At 39.5% G+C, this 20,135-nt stretch overlaps 1 protein-coding gene across 1 annotated transcript in view; it reads left to right on the top strand.

Moving 5' to 3' along the window:
- The first annotated feature begins 12,240 nt into the window (after positions 1 to 12,240).
- LOC135477684 (histone deacetylase 4-like) overlaps positions 12,241 to 20,135 on the top strand; it is a 73,055-nt gene continuing 65,160 nt past the window's right edge. The window contains 1 exon segment of the mRNA XM_064757873.1: positions 12,241 to 12,696. Coding sequence (XP_064613943.1) covers positions 12,528 to 12,696 — 169 coding nt within the window. The 5' untranslated portion in view covers positions 12,241 to 12,527.

Below are 20,135 nucleotides of genomic sequence, written 5' to 3'. Positions count from 1 at the left end.
TTATGAACTTTAGAAAGAGGTCGTTTATTAAATATGCTTATCATGTAAGAGTATATATCCTCCAGACAGTCTTCAGCTTCTTTAATTGATGAGAGCTCAAGTTCAGTTGCCGTGTTCACATGACTTCAGAAGAAACCAGTGTTCTTCTCTCAGAACAACCAATCTCAGTAAACACCAATCAAATAAATAAATAAATAAAATTTAAGCTAGTGAGTCAGTGTTGATCAGCGGTAGAGACCCTCCTCAAACTAACAAAGGAAGGAAAAATATCTTTATTCAATGGTCCAATTGGTTCTAAACTTTAAATTTGCTCTGGATCAATGCCCAGCTATAAATAGATCTGTGGTATAAAGCTTACAAGCTGTGACCCAGTTATTTGTAATAAAGCACTACACATGATATCAATACTTAAACACAGAGGGTCACTTGGGGGTGGGGGTGTGGATTTCATCTTAAGTCTGTTGAGGTGATGTGTTATCTGTGTATTGGCCTCATCAGGTTCATTGAACTTTGCATGGTTGATGGTTAATTTCATTTCGTTTTAATTTTAAAAAGAAATAATAGTTGAATAAAATCAAAATTGTTCGAGTGAAAAAATATATATACTACAAAATGACAGCAAAACAAACCTAGCATGCAAACCTTTGAGATGTTTGTATTTTTTGTGCGGAGAATTCTAAACTTCGTTAGTTTGACATTTAAGGTTAAAACAGTTCTGTTGTTCACGGGGCAGATTTGATGAAATTGTACTTGACTTTAGGCCAATATTTAATCTAAAACTTCCTCTCTGGCTGTACGTTGGAATGTCTGACAGCAACTTGCAGATTGTCATGGATTCCTCAATCAAATAAATAAATAAACCTCACTTCTATGTAAATGATCATAATGAGCAGGAAATTAATTTAATTAAGTTAAAGGCATCTACAGGTAAATTTCAAATGTTTACACACATGTACTGCACTGAATGTTAAAGTGCATTTAAAGTACCTGTTTTGTAATCAACTCGGGAGATAAAAACATGAATACCTCACAAATTTGATATCAAGACATTTATATTGGGATTTGCTGCCTTAAAAACTGAGCGTTTAAATGAATTTTCATATGATGACTAAAATCAAAAACATTTTTGTTGTCTAGTCATACTCCCTGCTCTCTGCTTGACACCCTGTGTATATTCTTGTGGCATCCCACATTATCAGAAGGCACTGGCTATATACCAGCATTGTGATATGACAGTTTGAACATTGTGGTGCCCCTTAACTTAAGGCTAGGAAGTATGCGGAAGTGTGGGCTAGTGTCAACATGGCTGGGGTCAGGTAGTCTTAACAGTCCTGCATGACCATGGGATTAAAGACTTGTTTGTGAGGGGGGACAGAAATAGACCCTGGTGCAATAGAAAGGCGATTTGAAGTACACGTGCCAGGAGTATGTGCAGTGCTAATTGGAACATACATCATTACAAGTATGCCTTCCTCCGTGGTATACAGTGGGAAGATCTGGCAGCAACCTGCAGATAGCAATGGGTTTATCCTGTCTCTCCCACAATAATGCTGGCCGTCATCATATAAGTGAAGTGCTCTTGAGTCTGGTTAAAACACCAATCAAATAAATAAACAAATGAAACAAATTAATAAACAAATAAAACAAATTAACAAATAAATTTATGTTGAATATATTGAATTGTTGTTCTTTAATAATGATGATGATAATGATCCTTATTGAGTCTCAGTATGTAAATGTTTAGATTACCACGACCATCCGCAGGTTGCTGGAAGACCCTCCATTCCATGTGTATCTACTCTAAATAGATTTGACACATTATATGGCATCAGATTATAAAATTAGCCAGCTTAAGAATATTCATTGAACTTAAAACTCGCAACATAGCCGCTGAAATGTATTTGGGTTAGCGTGAAAACGTGTAGGTCGTTTCGTGTATAAAGGACAACCTTGGATGTTAAAGGACACTCAAAATTATTCTGTCCTGGATGATGTTGCAGGTAGCAGGATTTGGTTAGATGACTCTAGATGTCTGCCATTATGAGGGGCATACCCTGGACCTTTTATGGCGTGCTCCAGCTATTCTTTATACCAGGAACTAAGTCCATGACATTTTGGAGAATGTTTTAAAATTATTTCCACATTTGCTGCAGTTGTTCTTCTTTGATGATCACTTGTGCGTTTTCTCCCAGTTCTTTCTCAATTTATGGCTTCTGCACTTGTTTAAAAACTTTTAAAAATCATTATGTGCAGGCCCTATGATTTGCTCCAGTTGTTCTTTATCAGAGATAAAACATGAAGTTTTGGGCATACAGTACATGTGCGATTCATTATTTGTGAAGCTTCATTATTTGTGAAGCTTCATTATTTGTGAAGCTTCATTATTTGTGAAGCTCCTCCCATTGGTCTTTAACAGAGATAATTCTTAAGGCTGTGGGGGATCATTGTTGTTGTCTTTTTCTTTTGTCATTCTGCCGGCTGTACGTGGGAAGGTCTGACAGCAACCTGCGGATGGTCGTGGGTTCCCCCTGGCTGTGCCAGGTTTCCTCCCACCATAATGCTGGTCGTCGTTGTTTAAGTGAGATATTCTTGAGTATAGCGTAAAACACCAGTCAGATAAATAAACAAATTTTGTCATTGCGCGTATGTGGTCTCATAGTCCCTATACCATAGGCATCCATCTTTTGTTGAAAATGTATTTCATTTGTTCTGCACTTGGAGATACATTTGGAAGGTGAATGATTTATGGACTGAATGATAATGGCTGAATGCCACATCGGCAAGATTTCAGCCATATCCTGCTGAGAATGATCCATTGCTAACAGGTGGCATCATGATTGCTTCAGTATATAGCTACAATGGTTGGTTGGTTGGTTGTGAAATGTGTAAATAGAAACAACGAATGGCTGTAGAAAAAAACGGTATTTATATTATCTTTGCAGAAACTGTGACAAGTCTGGTTCAACTGCTCGTTAATACCAGGACCATTAATATTCCTATTTGTTTTTTGGGATTTCTTGTTTTTATTTAACAGTATTTGTTTCCTGCCATGGTATACTTTCCCATGCACAATCCACATTTTTCCTTGGGACACTTGTATTTTATATTAATTGCATTTGTCGCCATTGTTTGTATAGACTTGTGGGGGAAGGGCTAATTTCTTGCCATGGTATAATAAACTTTATACACTTCTATTAATGGGGTTTTAGGTCAGAGTAGCTTCAGGACATTTGAAGTTAGACAGGTGCTCTGTTCAACTCGCTCCACCAAACCAAACTGTGAATTAATTACTAGGTACTGGGGCATACATGAACCTATCTCTAGAAATTATGTGCTCACTGATGTATTAATATTGTATTTCAAAACTTTCATGGTTTTCAAATGAAACATTGTGCATTTTGCACATTTATCCGTCTTTTAGGGGCCACTAGAGAGGTTTTTTTTAATGAAGTTTTATTGAACTGTTGGCATCAAAAAGTATCATTTTTAAAGCCTGGAAGTGCTGTTTGCATGCGCAACTTTACGTGAAATTTGGAAATGCAGAATATTTGTAGCAACTCAAGCCTAATCATCCACATGAAAACAAAGTAACTTATAAAGCAGCTGGTTATGAATTAACGTGATAATGTTAGGCATAAAGAACATGCCCTTAAAAAATGTCATTTATTTCTGACCCTTGTAAACATATTGCGTGCATGCTGACAAGGCTGTGTACCAAATGTATCTTAAGGTTGTGCAATTTTATGTAATAATTATGACACACAATCCTCCCAAATGCCCCGTTTCATCACAGCAGTGCAGGCTGTAAACAGCAGTTGCTGGTTTCGTCATTTGTGACGTGTAGTGTTGTTGTGTTCTTGCCGTGTTTTCCACCCACGGCTTAGGGAGGTCATACTTGTTTATTGTGCTTGAGCTCACGTGATCGGTCTTGTTTGTCGTCATTGCTTATAAGGACTCTCTTCCGATGGTCGCAGTGGGAGCCAGGCTGTAGTGGTGTAGCATTGCATCTGGCCAGCGCATTGGCTGAATTTATCCTTAGCTGATGAGCCCATGCGGCCGATCTATGCCAACCTGACCCACTTGTCTCCTTGCCGCAAAATATTTTATACGGTTGCTATAAATAGCTTTGCAAAGTTTGATGATAGGCGATTTTTTTTTCATTTTCTCTCTCGCTTAATCCCGATCGATACCAAAGCTTTATCTGCCTACCTGCTGCCGGACAGTCTCTAGCAACGGTTGCCATGACGGTCTGACGAGGTTGGCAGGACCATCGTTTCCGTGGGAGCTTTGAATCGACCCCACTCTGACAGCAGATCAATAATGTGTCCACAGGAGAGTGCTGGAAAACAAGGATTATTTTTGGACTGCTTGCGCTTAAATTACCTTTGCAATCGTGGAGTACCGAGCATGGCTACAGAAGCCGCCGCTCAGAGCGGGCTATTTATAGACGCGATTTATTCCAGGGCTATTCTTGACCCAAAGTGTAATTAGACGACGGGTTCGGAGCGATCGGGTGATGGCAGCCTGCTTGAGTTGCAAAGGCCACAGAGCAGAAGGATGGCTGAGGCGAACGGCTCATCCTGCTGTAATTGGCTGGATTGCTGATGAGCCTTCCGCCCATGATGTCACCGTCTGACGTCAGACTTCGTCGCTATGCGTCACAGTTTTCTAGCATGGGACTCGATCAGGAGTGTTTCTTGTCATAAATATTTACTTGAGCGAGCTATATATGGCTAATGACAGGATATCGGACATTGTTTACTATCCATTGCGATCGTATTCGACTCCAAATATACCTCTAGACATGTGCATGGCCATGATTTTCAGATCGTCTAAAATTACTGTAATGAGAACTTATTTATGTTCAGTACCCAGGGCAGAGCTGTGTATAGAAAATATGGTAGAATATCATCCATTGTGTATAATCTTCCTCATGAAATAAGCTAACTTTTTAGACCGTATCCATGGAGATTGTCACAGACATATTAACACTATCTTGTTTCACTGTCACTGATAAGTTCTACATTCTACACCGAAACAGTAAACATGTAACTCCGTCATTGCGGCATTGTTCACAGTAAGGTATGTATTCTTCCCAACCTGTGTAATATGTAAACTGGATCATCTACAATTGTAAAGCTGACAGATGTGGGCTGTCAGAACCCTTTACACACGGATGGATAGGAAATAAATCATTTTTCGTCATTTTTGTTGTTTCTAAATGAAAATTACTCAATTTAATACCTTCTTCAAATCTATGTATACAGTGTTTCTTCTCTTTTAACATTTAAAGATTGAAAACATAGTTTTATGCCCCCACAAGTTTAAGTGCAGGTTTATAGATGTTGTATTTTAGAATCTGCATTGTTTTGAGCCACTAATTCAGTGCAGTTTTTAGCCCAAGTTGACTGATTCTTTTCTAAAGCCTTATTAAACAATGATAGAAAAAAATTTCAGTTCCAAACGTGTGGAATGTTTGATTTCGGTTGTACCATGGTACATATGCGAACAACCTTCTTCTGCATTGTGTCAACTAGTGTGTAGATGTTGTTGTTGAATTGCTAGTACATGCGTACCAACATTAGTCAAATACATATGTAAAACAACAAAAGCTGCAAGATTTAATACATTGACTGTGAGAACGTAATTTATAATTTACCAATGTGACATTATTGGCTGTCAATGCCCTACAAATTTCAACAGTGCTATTTTGCAGTATTAGAACTGGCAACTTTTTGCCCAGTATTACTACCCCTCAAAAATCCCCCCCCCCCCCCCCCAAATTCCCTTTTTCATGTCTTTTACAGAAAAGACCTTGATATGGCATGGTGATATAGCATGGTATCGCACAAAAGTTAAGGGATATAGATTTTGGGGTTGAAGTCCACAAATTCACTACAAAAATAGCGTGGAAAAATCTTGTCACTTGTGTACACTATAGCTCTACATGATGTTGCAGAGTTGTGTCCCCTGTGTTATGCTCACCTTGTTAGACCATGTCATGGAGATATGGAATTTCTTAACTGAATGAAATGCTGAGAAAAATCCTATTCACAAATAAATCCCGTTCTGTGGAGTAGAATGACTAGAATAGGATAAAACATTATAATAAAAATGTTAAAATTAAGTACCTTCATGATCATAGCATTTAATTGAAGCAAACCTTTTTTTGTTGGGCTCCATTTCTTCTAATTTGTTAGGAAAAATTCATTAGCGATGAATGAATGACCACTGTGTGTCAGAGTTTGTATGTTCTTATAATGCATTTGTGCATGTGGGTAGATTTATCATATTCTTAATTACAGCAATATCCATTACTGTTACAAACCAGCTATACTGTGTAACATGTACATTTAGACAAATGTAGATGTACAGGGGAGTGTGCATTGTTCCTTAGGATTTGCTGAATTCTAATCTGTGAAGATACAAGTTCTATTCCAGCTCAGGCTGGCATTTTTGATATGTTTTTTTTTTTTTATATTTGCTTATATTTATTCATTTATTCCTGTCATTTGTGGGAAATTTTGTCAGACACTCTCTTTCAAGGATCTTTCTTGCACAACTAACATTGTAACTACCTCACACCTGTGCTTAATACGGGTATGACCAGCTGGTTTAGTAGATCTTAAAACAGAATATGCGCTCTATCTCTCTGAATTTTTGCCCTGTAGCTTTCATGTATATATTTCAGATAAATGTGAAACAAGAAAAAAAAATGGTATTGACATTAGTGTTACCCCCCATGTACATGGGATGGAGTGTACGTCAACTAAATCCTGTAAGAGTTCACTATAAGGCCATGGTGAACACTGCAGTACACTAGTTCGCTAGCACATTTACACGTACATCCGTACTGCCTAGATGTGCATATACAGTGCTGGCTTGTGCTCTAACCGCTCCAGCCCTGTATGAAGGGCTCGCTCTGTTACAGGACTGCTTCCTTCCTGTGCTCCAAATTCCAGGACGGAAATAATGTCACAGTGCAACAACTCCCTGACTTTGATAGCAAGACATTGCACAGTAAATACTGGCATGTAGTAGTAGCAGCTCTGTTGAGCCTCTGAGCACATGTACCTGCATGATCGTGATGATAGTAATACGTGTAATATGTTTTAGCTACATCTAGCAATATGTGATTCATTGTTGATCCAGTGTAATTGCAAATGATCAAATAAATAAATAGATAAGTACTAAGGAAATTATTGATCAGTTTGCACAGAGAAATCCGACAATAAGTGCACATGAACATTGGGATGAGAAGCAGTACAGGTAGACATACATGTGTAGATAGCCCTTCAACTGTTATTTGATTGTGTAAAGACCCAGGAGTCTCTCACCAATACGCTTGCTGTGAGTTCAAGACCAGCTCATGCTGGAATCCTCTCTGGCCATGCAGATGGTCATGGGTTTCCCCCGGGCTCTACCCGGTGTCCTCCCATCATAATGCTGGTTGCCATTGTATAAGTGAAATATTCTTGAGTATGGTGTAAACGCCAATTAAATAAATAAATAAATAAATAAATATTATTTGATTGATTATGGTTGAACACTGTGTTCAAGGATTCTGAGGTCTCCCACACAACATACATTTTATATGTTAAGGTTGTGTTCATGCAGTTAGTAAGACTAAGAAATTGGAGTTGACCAGTTTGCAAAGATAAAAAAAAACATGAACAGTAAGTGAACATGAAACAATGTATTGTAGGTGTGACGTGCATATTATCTGTACTCAGCTTCAAGCTTCTTAATCGCCTCTGTAACCAATACTTGGAAGCATTCTGAGAGAACTGGGGGCAGTAATCTGCAAATGCCCTGTTCAAGGCAGGATTTGAACACATATCCGATGTTAACCGCTTGTGGGGCCTTGGGGACAATAAGCAGTTAATGACACTTGTGTGGCTTTTAGCACACTCTAATGTTCATTGAAGACCATGTGGCTTCAGTCCTCCAGTTTTGTGTGGAATATCTATGTAAATGTCATACCCGTTTGGAATGTTTGTTAGTAACTTGCCAAACGTTGATTGTTTCCCCCCCCCCCCCCCCCCAACCACCACCCGGGCACTTTGGTTTCCTCCGTCCATATAGCTGACTGTTCATCGTAATTAAGTAAAAAATTCTTGAGCGTGGCATTAAACAACAGTAAAGATCAAAATCTGTCCCTTTCTTTTTGAACCATGAGGACGTGATGGAATTCATGCTTACCCTAATTCTTCAAAAATTTGGGACGGATATTAGTAGCATTGAAGGCAGAATATTACATTTCTTTACGAGCCGTTTGGAAAAGTAGAGATATGAGTATGTTGTTCATCAGATGATCTAACCATGTGAGAAAAAAGAAACCCAAGTTTCCTGCTGGAATTACATACATACTGGCTAAAATGGGCAGACCAGGTTTTCCAAATTTTAGAAGAAATACGGTACTTATTGCTATGTTTCCCAGTTACAGGAATCTCTCTCATAATACACTGTGCTAAAAGTAAAGATTTTATGACTGGCTTACTCGTAAAAAAAAAGAGAAATCAAGGGCTTGAATGTTCGTACCACCAAAAATATGTATAAATTCTGATCAAGATGGTACTACACTAAGCACACCTAGCAGTTCATTTACCTTCTGAAATCACTGGTAGTTCTTGGCACAATCCGTGTAGTGTGAAAAAAAAATGGGATGAAATCTGCAAATGGAGAATCCGATTCAGTTCCTGCCTTAGAGGAAAGTAACCAGGATGTAGGTGAACTTTAATTGTCAGAAGCTACTTTTTATTGTCCCTGACAATCTGCCTGTTTTTTTTTTTTTTAATTTTTTTTTATTGTTATTATTATTCCTGGATTAAGATGTTTCAAGCATTTGTGTGAGATGACAATTTGTCATAGAGGATTAATGATCCAAGGATGGGCCCAGGTGTGATGGGCTATCCTTATAGGGGCTGGCTTGAAACCATATTTGTCTGTACATACATTTACGTGTAGTTGATTTGTTTATGTTACTGAGACAGGTATAGGACACCTGACTTAATGATTCACACAGCTGACTTATTGATGCAGCTAAATGGGGGGCATGCAAGTATATAATTGGCTTCTGAAGTGTTTCAATCTTTACATTCACAATTGAAGCTGTTCCAGTGCAGGGGGTCTAGAATCACATCCAGTGCATGCATACTGTACAATATGATAGCTGTTAACACAATTCATATTCATTCTCAGTACTATTAATTCTGTCATATTCTGGATTTCTCACTACTGTTTTTCTTGTCATATTCAGGATTTCTGAGTACTATTATTCATATTCAGGAATTCTCAGTGCTATTAATTCTGTCATATTCTGGATTTCTCACTACTGTTTTTCTTGTCATATTCAGGATTTCTGAGTACTATTATTCATATTCAGGAATTCTCAGTACTATTAATTCTGTCATATTCTGGATTTCTCACTACTGTTTTTCTTGTCATATTCAGGATTCCTGAGTACTATTATTCATATTCAGGAATTCTCAGTACTATTAATTCTGTCATATTCTGGATTTCTCACTACTGTTTTTCTTGTCGTATTCAGGATTTCTGAGTACTATTATTCATATTCAGGAATTCTCAGTACTATTAATTCTGTCATATTCTGGATTTCTCACTACTGTTTTTCTTGTCGTATTCAGGATTTCTGAGTACTATTATTCATATTCAGGAATTCTGAGTACTATTAATTCTGTCATATTCTGGATTTCTCACTACTGTTTTTCTTGTCATATTCAGGATTTCTGAGTACTATTATTCATATTCAGGAATTCTCAGTACTATTAATTCTGTCATATTCTGGATTTCTCACTACTGTTTTTCTAGTCGTATTCAGGATTTCTGGAGACATTCATCTCTCCATATCCTGTTTAAATAATGATGCTATGCGAGCACGGAACTGGCATGTCATCAAAGCAATATTAAAAATTGCCTTGACACGAAGCAAAATCATGATCATGATATCATGAAAATCATATGAGTGAAAAATTTTATGCTAATAATGCGGATGTAAGTTTAAAGTTAAAACATACCATGACACTTTGAATAGTTAACTATATAGACATATATATCTGCGTGTATGTGTTTCAGAATTTTTACATTTTCGTGTGTTATTTGTCCTGTGTATTAATTTGACCGGCTGGAAAATGAAGTTCCAAATTAAGAATTCCTTCTGTACCAGTGTACATGTACACGTTATTAATGACTTGCTAATTTCTGTGCTTGCTTGGTATGGTGGAAAGGTGGAAAGCGCAGCAGGAAGCAATAATCAAATGGCGGCATGATTGATCTGTTACGGATGTACATGTGCGTAGGTGTGAGACCCCCCCAGCGGTGCAGAGCTAAGCCCCCCCAGGGTGTCATGGGTGCTGATGGGTGGGGTACATGGGACTTGGCTTACGTACCCCCCAGGGAGTCAGAGTAAGTGTTGTTACCCAGGGCTCACACCTGGTCCAGGGCACCTGTGTTTTTATCCAGTCTGTGGAGTGAGAAAATCTGACGATGGCTTTCAATCAGCCAGGAGGGGGCATTCCTGGAAGTATACGCCTTTTGTCATAGTGAGTAAGATTTCTATAGAAACACATTGTAATATTATGTGTCCAGATACGCTGTTGATTGCCATAGCAACGAACTGGCAATAGGCTCAAAGGCTGCAGCTCTGAGTCTTGAGAGATACACAGTGGTGTTATGTGGCAGTCATACTAAAGTCTGACAGAGGAACATTGCAAAGGAACGGGAAGGAAACCGATGTCTATTTCGAGCTGGTGAACAAGTGGCTGCCAAGCGGATTGGTGGATAAAAATAGCTGTTTATGGGGGATATTTTTTCTGCAATGAATGGCTGATGGATGTGAGGTAGAACTTGCTCGGCTGAGTTCCCGGTACTGCCATGTGTTGTGGGCTGTTGTGCAGAGGAGAGAAGAGTTAGGCTTAGGAGAGAGAGGTATAGAGAGAGAAATTGGCTGCTGATACTCCCGTACCCCCCACAGATTGGGGAAGCTGATAAGAAAGCTGTTCCACCAGCTGTACCTACCCCCTCCTCTCATTTTCCCCCTCCCTCATTCAGCATCATGTTTAACCTGGTTTCAAGTCTTCTGGGGATCCATAGGGGGGTAATAACTAGCTGGCCATACTAACAGAGAGAGAGAGAGAGAGAGTGTGGACTGTATTGTACTGTGCCATAGGACCAATCCCTCTGACCCATACTCTGACCAGCCAAATTCACCCCAGCCTCGGGTTACCTCACTATAGCACTTTTCTTCTTGCGCTTCCTCAAACAGGCCAGCTCTTCAGCTTCTGAGGTAAGTGTATATGTTATTGGTGTAGTGTAACAGTTGAAAAAAAAATACCACCCCACACACCCCAACCTCTTTCTCCATTGGTACATTCGACCGTCTGTTGAGCGCCAGCACTGTTGGGGAAAATGATGGCTGTTTTGAACTGTTTCGGCTTGTTGCTTCCCACAGGTTCCTGTTATTTGGCGGCTGGCTCCCCTATGGCTTAAGGTATGCACATCACTCTACCCGGTCCGCCAGATAAATATATAATTGTTGGAATGCGCGGTACGTTTTGAGACAAAGATATCCACATGTTGGCAAAGCTTCGTTGATAGGCCTGAGCTAAAATTGTCTCGCAGTATTTGCCTACCGGATCTTCTTTGGTATTTTTATTTTCCCCTCTCTTCTGGCTCTCACCCCATCCCCCTCCCCTTCCAGCCATTCCCAACTCCCCAACATTGCGGCGTTCCATATCGTAGGCTATTTTTTTTTCCTCCACGAGCTACCTTTTTAATCTCACCACGGTGCTCTCAGTTCAGATAATAGTGGTCTAGCATTAAGCTTGTAGTTTTTAAAGTTTTCGTCTTTCGCCTGCTGAGTGGTTACCTTTTCATTCCTGCACAAAATGATAGATACGGGTAATTCTTGCTGTTCTGCTGGAGTGTTTGTTGTCCAGTGAGTCCAGGTCCTGACCATTCCCCGGTGGCATTCAGTGTATTGCCGTCTATCAGCCAGTAGCTAGTAGTGGCATCTAGCAGTTTCACCTCACTGGTGTGAAAAAAAAAATGGTATTTTTGTTTGGGTGACATTTATAATGTGAAACTCTGTGAAACTGTTTTTCAGCATTACGTCAAAACCTATTATTGATTAGTCAAGCAATCCTCTGATAGAGGGAAAAAACGAAAAAAAAGAACAAAAAAAAAAAACAGCCAGATAATTTCTTGCTGCCATTGGCCATGTTCAGAGGTACTATTGTACCCTGGTGATGTGGACCGTTTGAAAATGTCGGAGTCTGGAAGTGACTGGGAGTTTGACATGATGGTTACTGAGGGTGACGAAGGTGTGTCCCTCACATAATTGTGGTTCCTGTCATGGCCAACCCTTTGTCAACACCGACAGCGGTGTTGGACACAACAACGGCCGCCTTCCTCACCAATTCAACTTGTCCATATCCCCTCTTCCAAGTCAGGCTTTTGCTGATTTAGATTTGACAGATGGCGAAGATGCGGACGTAGAGATCATACTGATGGATAATTTACGAACTACGATGCGAATGGAACAGAGGTGCGGCGGAGGAATTGTACGTGGTGAGCCGGTGAGGACGACTCACTACCCTGACCACCAGGTGCCCTCGCATCACACAAGCGCCGAATCCTCGCGCAGGAACAACTCTACACATTCCACCCTTGAAATCGGTAAGACTAAATCATTTCGTGACCGTTTTGAAGGGACAAGAATGTATATAATCACCTGTCAGGTGGGTTTTCAGTTGATAGGCTTGAGAAAACATTGAGGAGGATGTCAATCTGGCTTCATTCTTTTACTTCACTACTTTACTTTCTTCAGACCACCGCATAATTTTGATTTTGCTGTCAAGCATACATGGATGGTAAGATGTAATGAAGCCTGTAGGTACTGAGATATGTGTCAGTATTAAACTTTGTGGTTACTGAGTTCTAAGCTGTCAGTATTGAACTCTTTAGTTACTGAGTTAGCCGTCAGTGTTGAACTCTTTAGTTACTGAGTGAGCAGTCAGTATTGAACTCTGTAGTTACAGAGTTAGCTGTCAGTGTTGAACTCTGTAGTTACTGAGTGAGCAATCGTTAATGAACTCTGAGGTTACTGAATTAGCTGTCAATGTTGAACTCTGTGGAAACTGAGTTAGCCGTCAGTATTAAACTCTGTGGTTACTGAGTTAGCTTGCAGTACTGAACTCTGTAGTTACTGAGTAAGCAGTCAGTATTGAACTCTGAGGTTACTGAGTTAGCTGTCAGTGTTGAACTCTGTGATTACTGAATTCTAAGCTGTCAGTATTGAACTCTGTAGTTACAGAGTTAGCTGTCAGTGTTGAACTCTGTAGTTACTGAGTGAGCAGTCAGTATTGAACTCTGAGGTTACTGAATTAGCTGTCAGTGTTGAACTCTGTGGAAACTGAGTTAGCCGTCAGTATTAAACTCTGTGGTTACTGAGTTAGCTTGCAGTACTGAACTCTGTAGTTACTGAGTGAGCAGTCAGTATTGAACTCTGAGGTTACTGAGTTAGCTGTCAGTGTTGAACTCTGTGATTACTGAATTCTAAGCTGTCAGTATTGAACTCTGTAGTTATACAGTTAGCTGTCAGTGTTGAACTCTGTAGTTACTGAGTGAGCAGTCAGTATTGAACTCTGAGGTTACTGAATTAGCTGTCAGTGTTGAACTCTGTGGAAACTGAGTTAGCCGTCAGTATTAAACTCTGTGGTTACTGAGTTAGGTTGCAGTACTGAACTCTGTAGTTACTGAGTGAGCAGTCAGTATTGAACTCTGAGGTTACTGAGTTAGCTGTCAGTGTTGAACTCTGTGATTACTGAATTCTAAGCTGTCAGTATTGAACTCTGTAGTTACAGAGTTAGCTGTCAGTGTTGAACTCTGTAGTTACTGAGTGAGCAGTCAGTATTGAACTCTGAGGTTACTGAATTAGCTGTCAGTGTTGAACTCTGTGGAAACTGAGTTAGCCGTCAGTATTAAACTCTGTGGTTACTGAGTTAGCCTGCAGTACTGAACTCTGTAGTCAGGGAGTTAGCCCTTAGTGATGAACTCTAAATATGCGAAAAATATGACATCACCAAACGCTCAGTGAGACAATGTTTATGACTTTTTAAAAAAAATTTCTTTTATGAAATTGATCATAAGCTATGAGGAACCCTGTAAATTATGTACGTGTGCATGTATGATGTAGACCCTGGGCTTTGGACCCGGTTTCATTCCACCCTCAAGATCAGTGGTCAATGATCAAGTTGTAGGCATGCATTCTAGAATGGTTATTCAACCACATTTAGAGACCGGCCCCGATAGCTCTGTAAAGTGTCTGCTTCAGGGGCGGTAGATCCAGGATCAATCCTAGGTCGGGTCACACCTAAGATCTTAAAATAGGATGTAGTAACTTCCTCGCTTGGCATTCAGCGTTAAGGGGATAGTGCAATACTGGTTGACCCGTATCAGTATAATGGCTCGAGTGGGGCGGCTTACTTGCCTTCGGTATGTCAGCACTCATTCAAGCATATGTAGAGGGCATTATTCTGTGTAGACTGACACAGTTATACTTATTGTGAAGCCCTGAAATTGGCCGACTCAACTGATGTAGCTCTGTCTCCAAAATCCAGTCAGAAAGGTGTGAAATCATGCTCGTAGTTTGCGAGTTAACCATCATTGTGTGGCTGAGTATTTGTCTATTTTCTTTTTCAAACAGATGTACTTTGCATAAAACAAGGAAAAGGTTCGTACAGATATTCATCTTCTATTCATTCACAAAAGAAATTATTTCCAAGTTCTAAATAGTACAGAAAGAGTTAGCTGCAGTTTGATACTAGCGTGATCTTCATTCAGCGCTTACAGGGCTAAATATTGCCTACATGTATATATTTCGTTCTAGTGCAAATACCATAATTCCTCAACCTTTTCGCACATGAAATAGCAATATTCAGTGCAGTTTTTGCTGCATTGGTTGGATCGGCCAATTTGAGGGCTTCACCAAAAGTATAATTTTATCAGCCTATAATAGTAAGAATAATGCCGTAGGAATATGCTTGAATAAACATCTTGCAAACATGCGAAAAGGTTAAAGAATTACAGTATGTGTATTTGCACATTCTGAACTTGGCTTTTACAAAGAATGTCTTGTAAAAGTTCCCATTTTCTGACAAGTTCTCATTTTCTGACAAGTTCTCATTTTCTGACAAGTTCTCTGACAAGATCTCATTTTCTGACAAGTTCTCCTTTTCTTACACCATCAAATCTGTTAAGCATGTAATGGTCTGCATGTTTGTAAATTTAACATCATATATGTAGTGAAGGGTGCCATAGGCATTATTAGGGCATGAGAACACTTCGCTGCATTACCTGTTCTTCGTTTACTTATTATCAGAACTTCATAAACATCCAGTCTTCCGGCAGCATTTTCCACATCAGCCTCTATTTGCGAATGTACTCGTTTAAGGTGCATTGCATTGCCAGCCCAGATGGAGTGCAGAAACTGAAAGTATACATTAACCAGTCAGAAAGTGTCATGTTGTGTTGACGCTGCCTCTTGGCCAGTGTCAAGGTTACATGAACACATCGGATTGATTCATTTATTTATTTCATTGGTGTTTCACGCCGTACTCAAGAATATTTCACTTATAGGACGGCGGCCAGCATTATGGTGGGTGGAAACGGGGCAAAGCCCGGGGGAAGCCCACGACCATCCGCGGATTGCTGGCAGACCTTCCCACGTATGCATTGGATTGAATGGAAACATATTGGTTGGGTGGGGCTATTTTGCCATGGTGCCTTGTTAACTGAGAATGAGTGCAAGACAGTTACATGTATGTTCCATATAGGTATATATATATATATTTTTTTTTGGCGTTGGGAGGATGCTAGGTTTTTTTGTGTATCCATTCACATTCCGCTTTATGTGCGTTAAATGTAGTAGCCTGGGAATGTCTTTCACATCCTGCTGGGCTAAACAACCTGCAGTGCAAATGGGGGAAAAAAGTGGATGGATAAGGAGACGGAGTGTGTGTGTGTGGGGGGGGGGGGGGAGGTGATGGGGGAGATTAATGTTGCGTGTTTCAAAGCTGTGTACAGTATAATTCATTGCTTCAGAACCAGTGCTATAAACACCAGGACTGAGATTCTACAGAAAATTTTGCCCTGGCCAATTACGTTTTGGCCGACACGATTTGTGTGAGGTATATTTTTTATTTTTGGCATACATGTAAGTCAGTATGAGACTATACTGAGTATGAGAGTATAGTGCCAACACTGATTTTACTGAGGAACCTGTACATGGTACACACACCTGTACGTGGTACAAACACCTGTACACGGTTTGTGCATTTACCACTATTTACTTAATTAACAGTTATATTTCACTAGTTATTTTGTTGATAAATATTAATGTTTTAGTTGATACAATTGAAAAAATGATAATTTTCTGCTACAAACACGTCCAAATTCTGCACATAGTTAACCTCTACATGAAGCATGATTATGGGTTTGGGGCTGTTACATAAAATATGCAGATATATACAGATTTTGAAATCAATGCAGTGATTTCAATTTTTTTAAAATATTCTGAAAAAAATTTCCCAGCATATCTCCAGCATAAAATTGAAATAGAGTATTTAATTTCAGATGCGTGTCCTCGGGAATTTGGACACAAATTATAGACATCTTCATATTACATGTAATAAACTTTAACTGCTTTTTTATTTTTAATTTTTTTTTTTACTTGAATCTGATTTGTGGTTAATACATATAACTCTGGCAGCCATTCATTATACAAGTGTTTTGTGTTTGTGTGTGTGTAAGTTGAACAGCTAAAATCGTCTGTGAACATGTAGCGGAGAGTTTGGTGAGTAATGGCCATGATCACGATTTGCACCGGGTGTTGAAACGCTTAGAAAATCGGCAAAGCGGGGGTGTTGAGCATGATTGGAACCTGTAATAGCCCCGAAATTAAGAAATAGCTTGCACTGTTGTATAGACAGACAATAGATCATCGGCCGTTTGCACAAAGCAATCATTGGCTAACTTAAGTTGATTGTGCATGTTGCTAGCCAGCTTATATGAGTACATGTATTTTCTGGAGAATTTTATTTTCCAGCACCTTTAAAATTTGTTTGATACACTACTGTGTTTATTGGGAGTGACCAACTACATGTAATAAGATAATTTCACATGTCTTAAAGCTTGTATAACTGTAGACGATTTATCCCATGTAACCTGGAAAATGTGAGTTTTTAGCCTGGAAAAGCCTGGAAATTTGAAATAGTTAAGATATGCGAACTGTGTATCACCAGGGAAATGACCCTTTTCCCTTATTATATTATATGATTGGTGATTCGCTCTGAGTTGAAGGATTCTAATTTTTGACGTGCTCTATTTTGGAGGAATGCTTTTTAAGAAGTGACATTTTCCTAATATAAAAATGTGTTGTATCGGACCGAAAGGAAAAGATGTATTTTAAAAACGAAATTCTCATGGATCAGCTATTACGCATCTCTGTATAGAAGGATGGAAATAGAAGGGCCTATCAAAAAGCCCAAGTCAGGCAACCCCCAAAATACTGGCAACATGAAAAGAAGCTTGGTCTGAAATAGATGAATTAAGTATCAATTTATATTGGGATAGCTAAAATGGGCTCGTCTGCGATTGTCATGTTGCTATTCTAAGGGTTTCCATGGAAACTGTGTGACGACTGGGAGTTGTGGGTTATTGTTGGTCTGTGTCTCCATCAGTGAAGACCTGAACACAGGAGTGGAATGAAAAAAAAAGGTGATTTAGTGTAGTGGATGATGGGATGTACTGCTAAGGTCAGTAGTTTGGAAGTATGGGTCGGGGTGGAGGGGGGAGGGGGAAGACACACAGTGGGGATGAGGGAGGGGAGAGATGAGTCTTATCTCCAGTGTCAATTATCTCATCTGCTATAAAGAAACCTCTCTGAATCGGCTGTCTTTATATAGAAAAAGTTGATTATATAGCTAGTGTGGGAGGCCTTTGAACTGACAGGTTATTTCTGTACTGACTAAGGACTACATGCACAGAGATATATAAGCATTTTTGACCATCCACTGACCTACATGTAAAAAGAGAGGAAAAAAAAATTCTTCCTTTATTCCTGTTCATTTTTTTTTTTTTTTTTAATTTATTTTTTTATTTTTGGGGGGAAGGTGGGGGGCATTTCCTTTTTTTTTCATATTTTTATTAGCAGCAAAATTGAACCACCCATACTGATTAAAACTTGCGTGTAAATCTGAGCCAGGAGTATCACTGGCCAAGCTGTCTAATGGGATCAGACTAAAGAGGACTTATGTTCATTCATCATTAAACTTGCATGTCTCAATTTACATGTTGTTGTATCTGGCACCACTCTGGCCTAGCTAATATCCTGAGGATAGTCAGGAAACTTAAGTGGTAAGTGTTTGTGGAAGGGGGGTGGTGGTGGTCTTTGCTGGTTGGGGGTAGAACTGAGCGGTGGTTTTGTTGGGTGGTGTCTTAGCCCTGTCAGCCTTATACACCTCACAGTATAACGTTCATGCATCTAAAACAAGAAGGCAGCAAATAAATTAATCTCTTCGTACTATGTTGGTTAGCTATTTTATGTCTGTCATGTTTATGCTGCTACGTTGTAGACGAATAACATCCTCCATTTTGCTCTCATCAGGCAGGAATGTCTTTCTGTTGAGCACCTGGAGCGATTGAAAACCTTTTGAATAAGGAAAGTTGGTATTTTTACCTGTATGCCTGTTTGCCCTTCATGACCTTCTCATTCATGGAAAAAAATAAAACCACCTTACATCTGATTCAAGTCAGCATACTTTTTCATGAAACTGTCTTTATCTGATGTATTACTGCTGCTTACCTGTGCAGCAAGTTTTACTTGTGTCTTATTTCATTGTATAAATGAAAGTATTCATGACGCTTGAAGGAAATACACTATATTGGTACAGGTATTTGACAGGATCATTTATTTTCATTGAAGACGAGGACCATTGTGAAGGGTTTTATTCTTACAAAACATTTCTTTATTTGTTTGTTGATTTGTTTATGGTCTGCTAGACTTGGCATGTAACTGTCGCACCTGAGTGAGTTGGGGTTGAGACCTCAGGTGGTTAGGTACATCAGCAATATCTGATACCAACAAGGTAGATAATAGCGACATGACAACCGCTGATGGCTCAGATTAGATTAGACACAAACAGGGATTCTGTGAAGTTGTCGTTACCTGTTAACTGTTGCTCATTTTGGTCCCAGGGGAGATGGGGAGGGATTCACTGAAGAATACCTGTAAGGCGTTAAGCTGATTAACAGGCGGCACCCGCCCAGCTTGGTGGCAGATGCCCTTTATCGATCATGTTCTGATTTAGCCTCCCAGCTGGTCTTGACCAGCCTAGCCCCAGATCTCTTTCTGTCCCAAAAGTCAAACTGGCAGAAAGACATGGGTTAAAAATAGTGCTTCAGTGCCAGGAATAGCTAGATAGGCTCCAGAGGAGAGGGTGGGGCCAGCCCTGTGATGGTGGCATGTAGAAGAGTCTGAATGGCTTGTGAGGCTCCATTGTGGGGGTGTTGGTGGGGGGTTGAGTTGAAAATGGGACTGGTGGATTCTTCAACTGTTTCTTTCAAATGCACTGAATTTAGTCTTGATATTGACCTAAAGAGGTAGTATCTTCATCACCTAAATTGTGCTGGAGTTTAAAGATTTGTCTTTAATATGCTTGACAACAAGCAAATCTGATTGTAAACATTCTACACATTTATGGTTATGATTCTCGAGTCAACCATTTTTGCCCATAGGGGTTCAGATATTACACACGTAGTGTAAGTACATGTGTATACTGTCGCAGAAAAGAGAAAAAAGCATACAGATACATGTAAGTGGCATATGGTAGCCACACCAGATGCTGAAATCAACTTGTGCACTGCTGGGCTTGTTTCATCCCTGAATGAACGTCTTCTGTTTAATTTATGATTTATGACTCGGTTGGACATGGCAGCTTATTGAAGAAATTGTCATGGCTTTGAATTCAAACAGAATTATCATTAGGCAATAGGCCTGCTCTGAATTACCTCCCTTGTTACACGACAGCCACTGTTTATTTTTGACATGTAGCTAA

Source organism: Liolophura sinensis, chromosome 11, assembly GCF_032854445.1.
Source record: "Liolophura sinensis isolate JHLJ2023 chromosome 11, CUHK_Ljap_v2, whole genome shotgun sequence".
Taxonomy (NCBI): domain Eukaryota; kingdom Metazoa; phylum Mollusca; class Polyplacophora; order Chitonida; family Chitonidae; genus Liolophura; species Liolophura sinensis.
The sequence above is the reverse complement of the archived record's forward strand: the minus strand, read 5'-3'. Positions and strand labels throughout refer to the sequence as shown.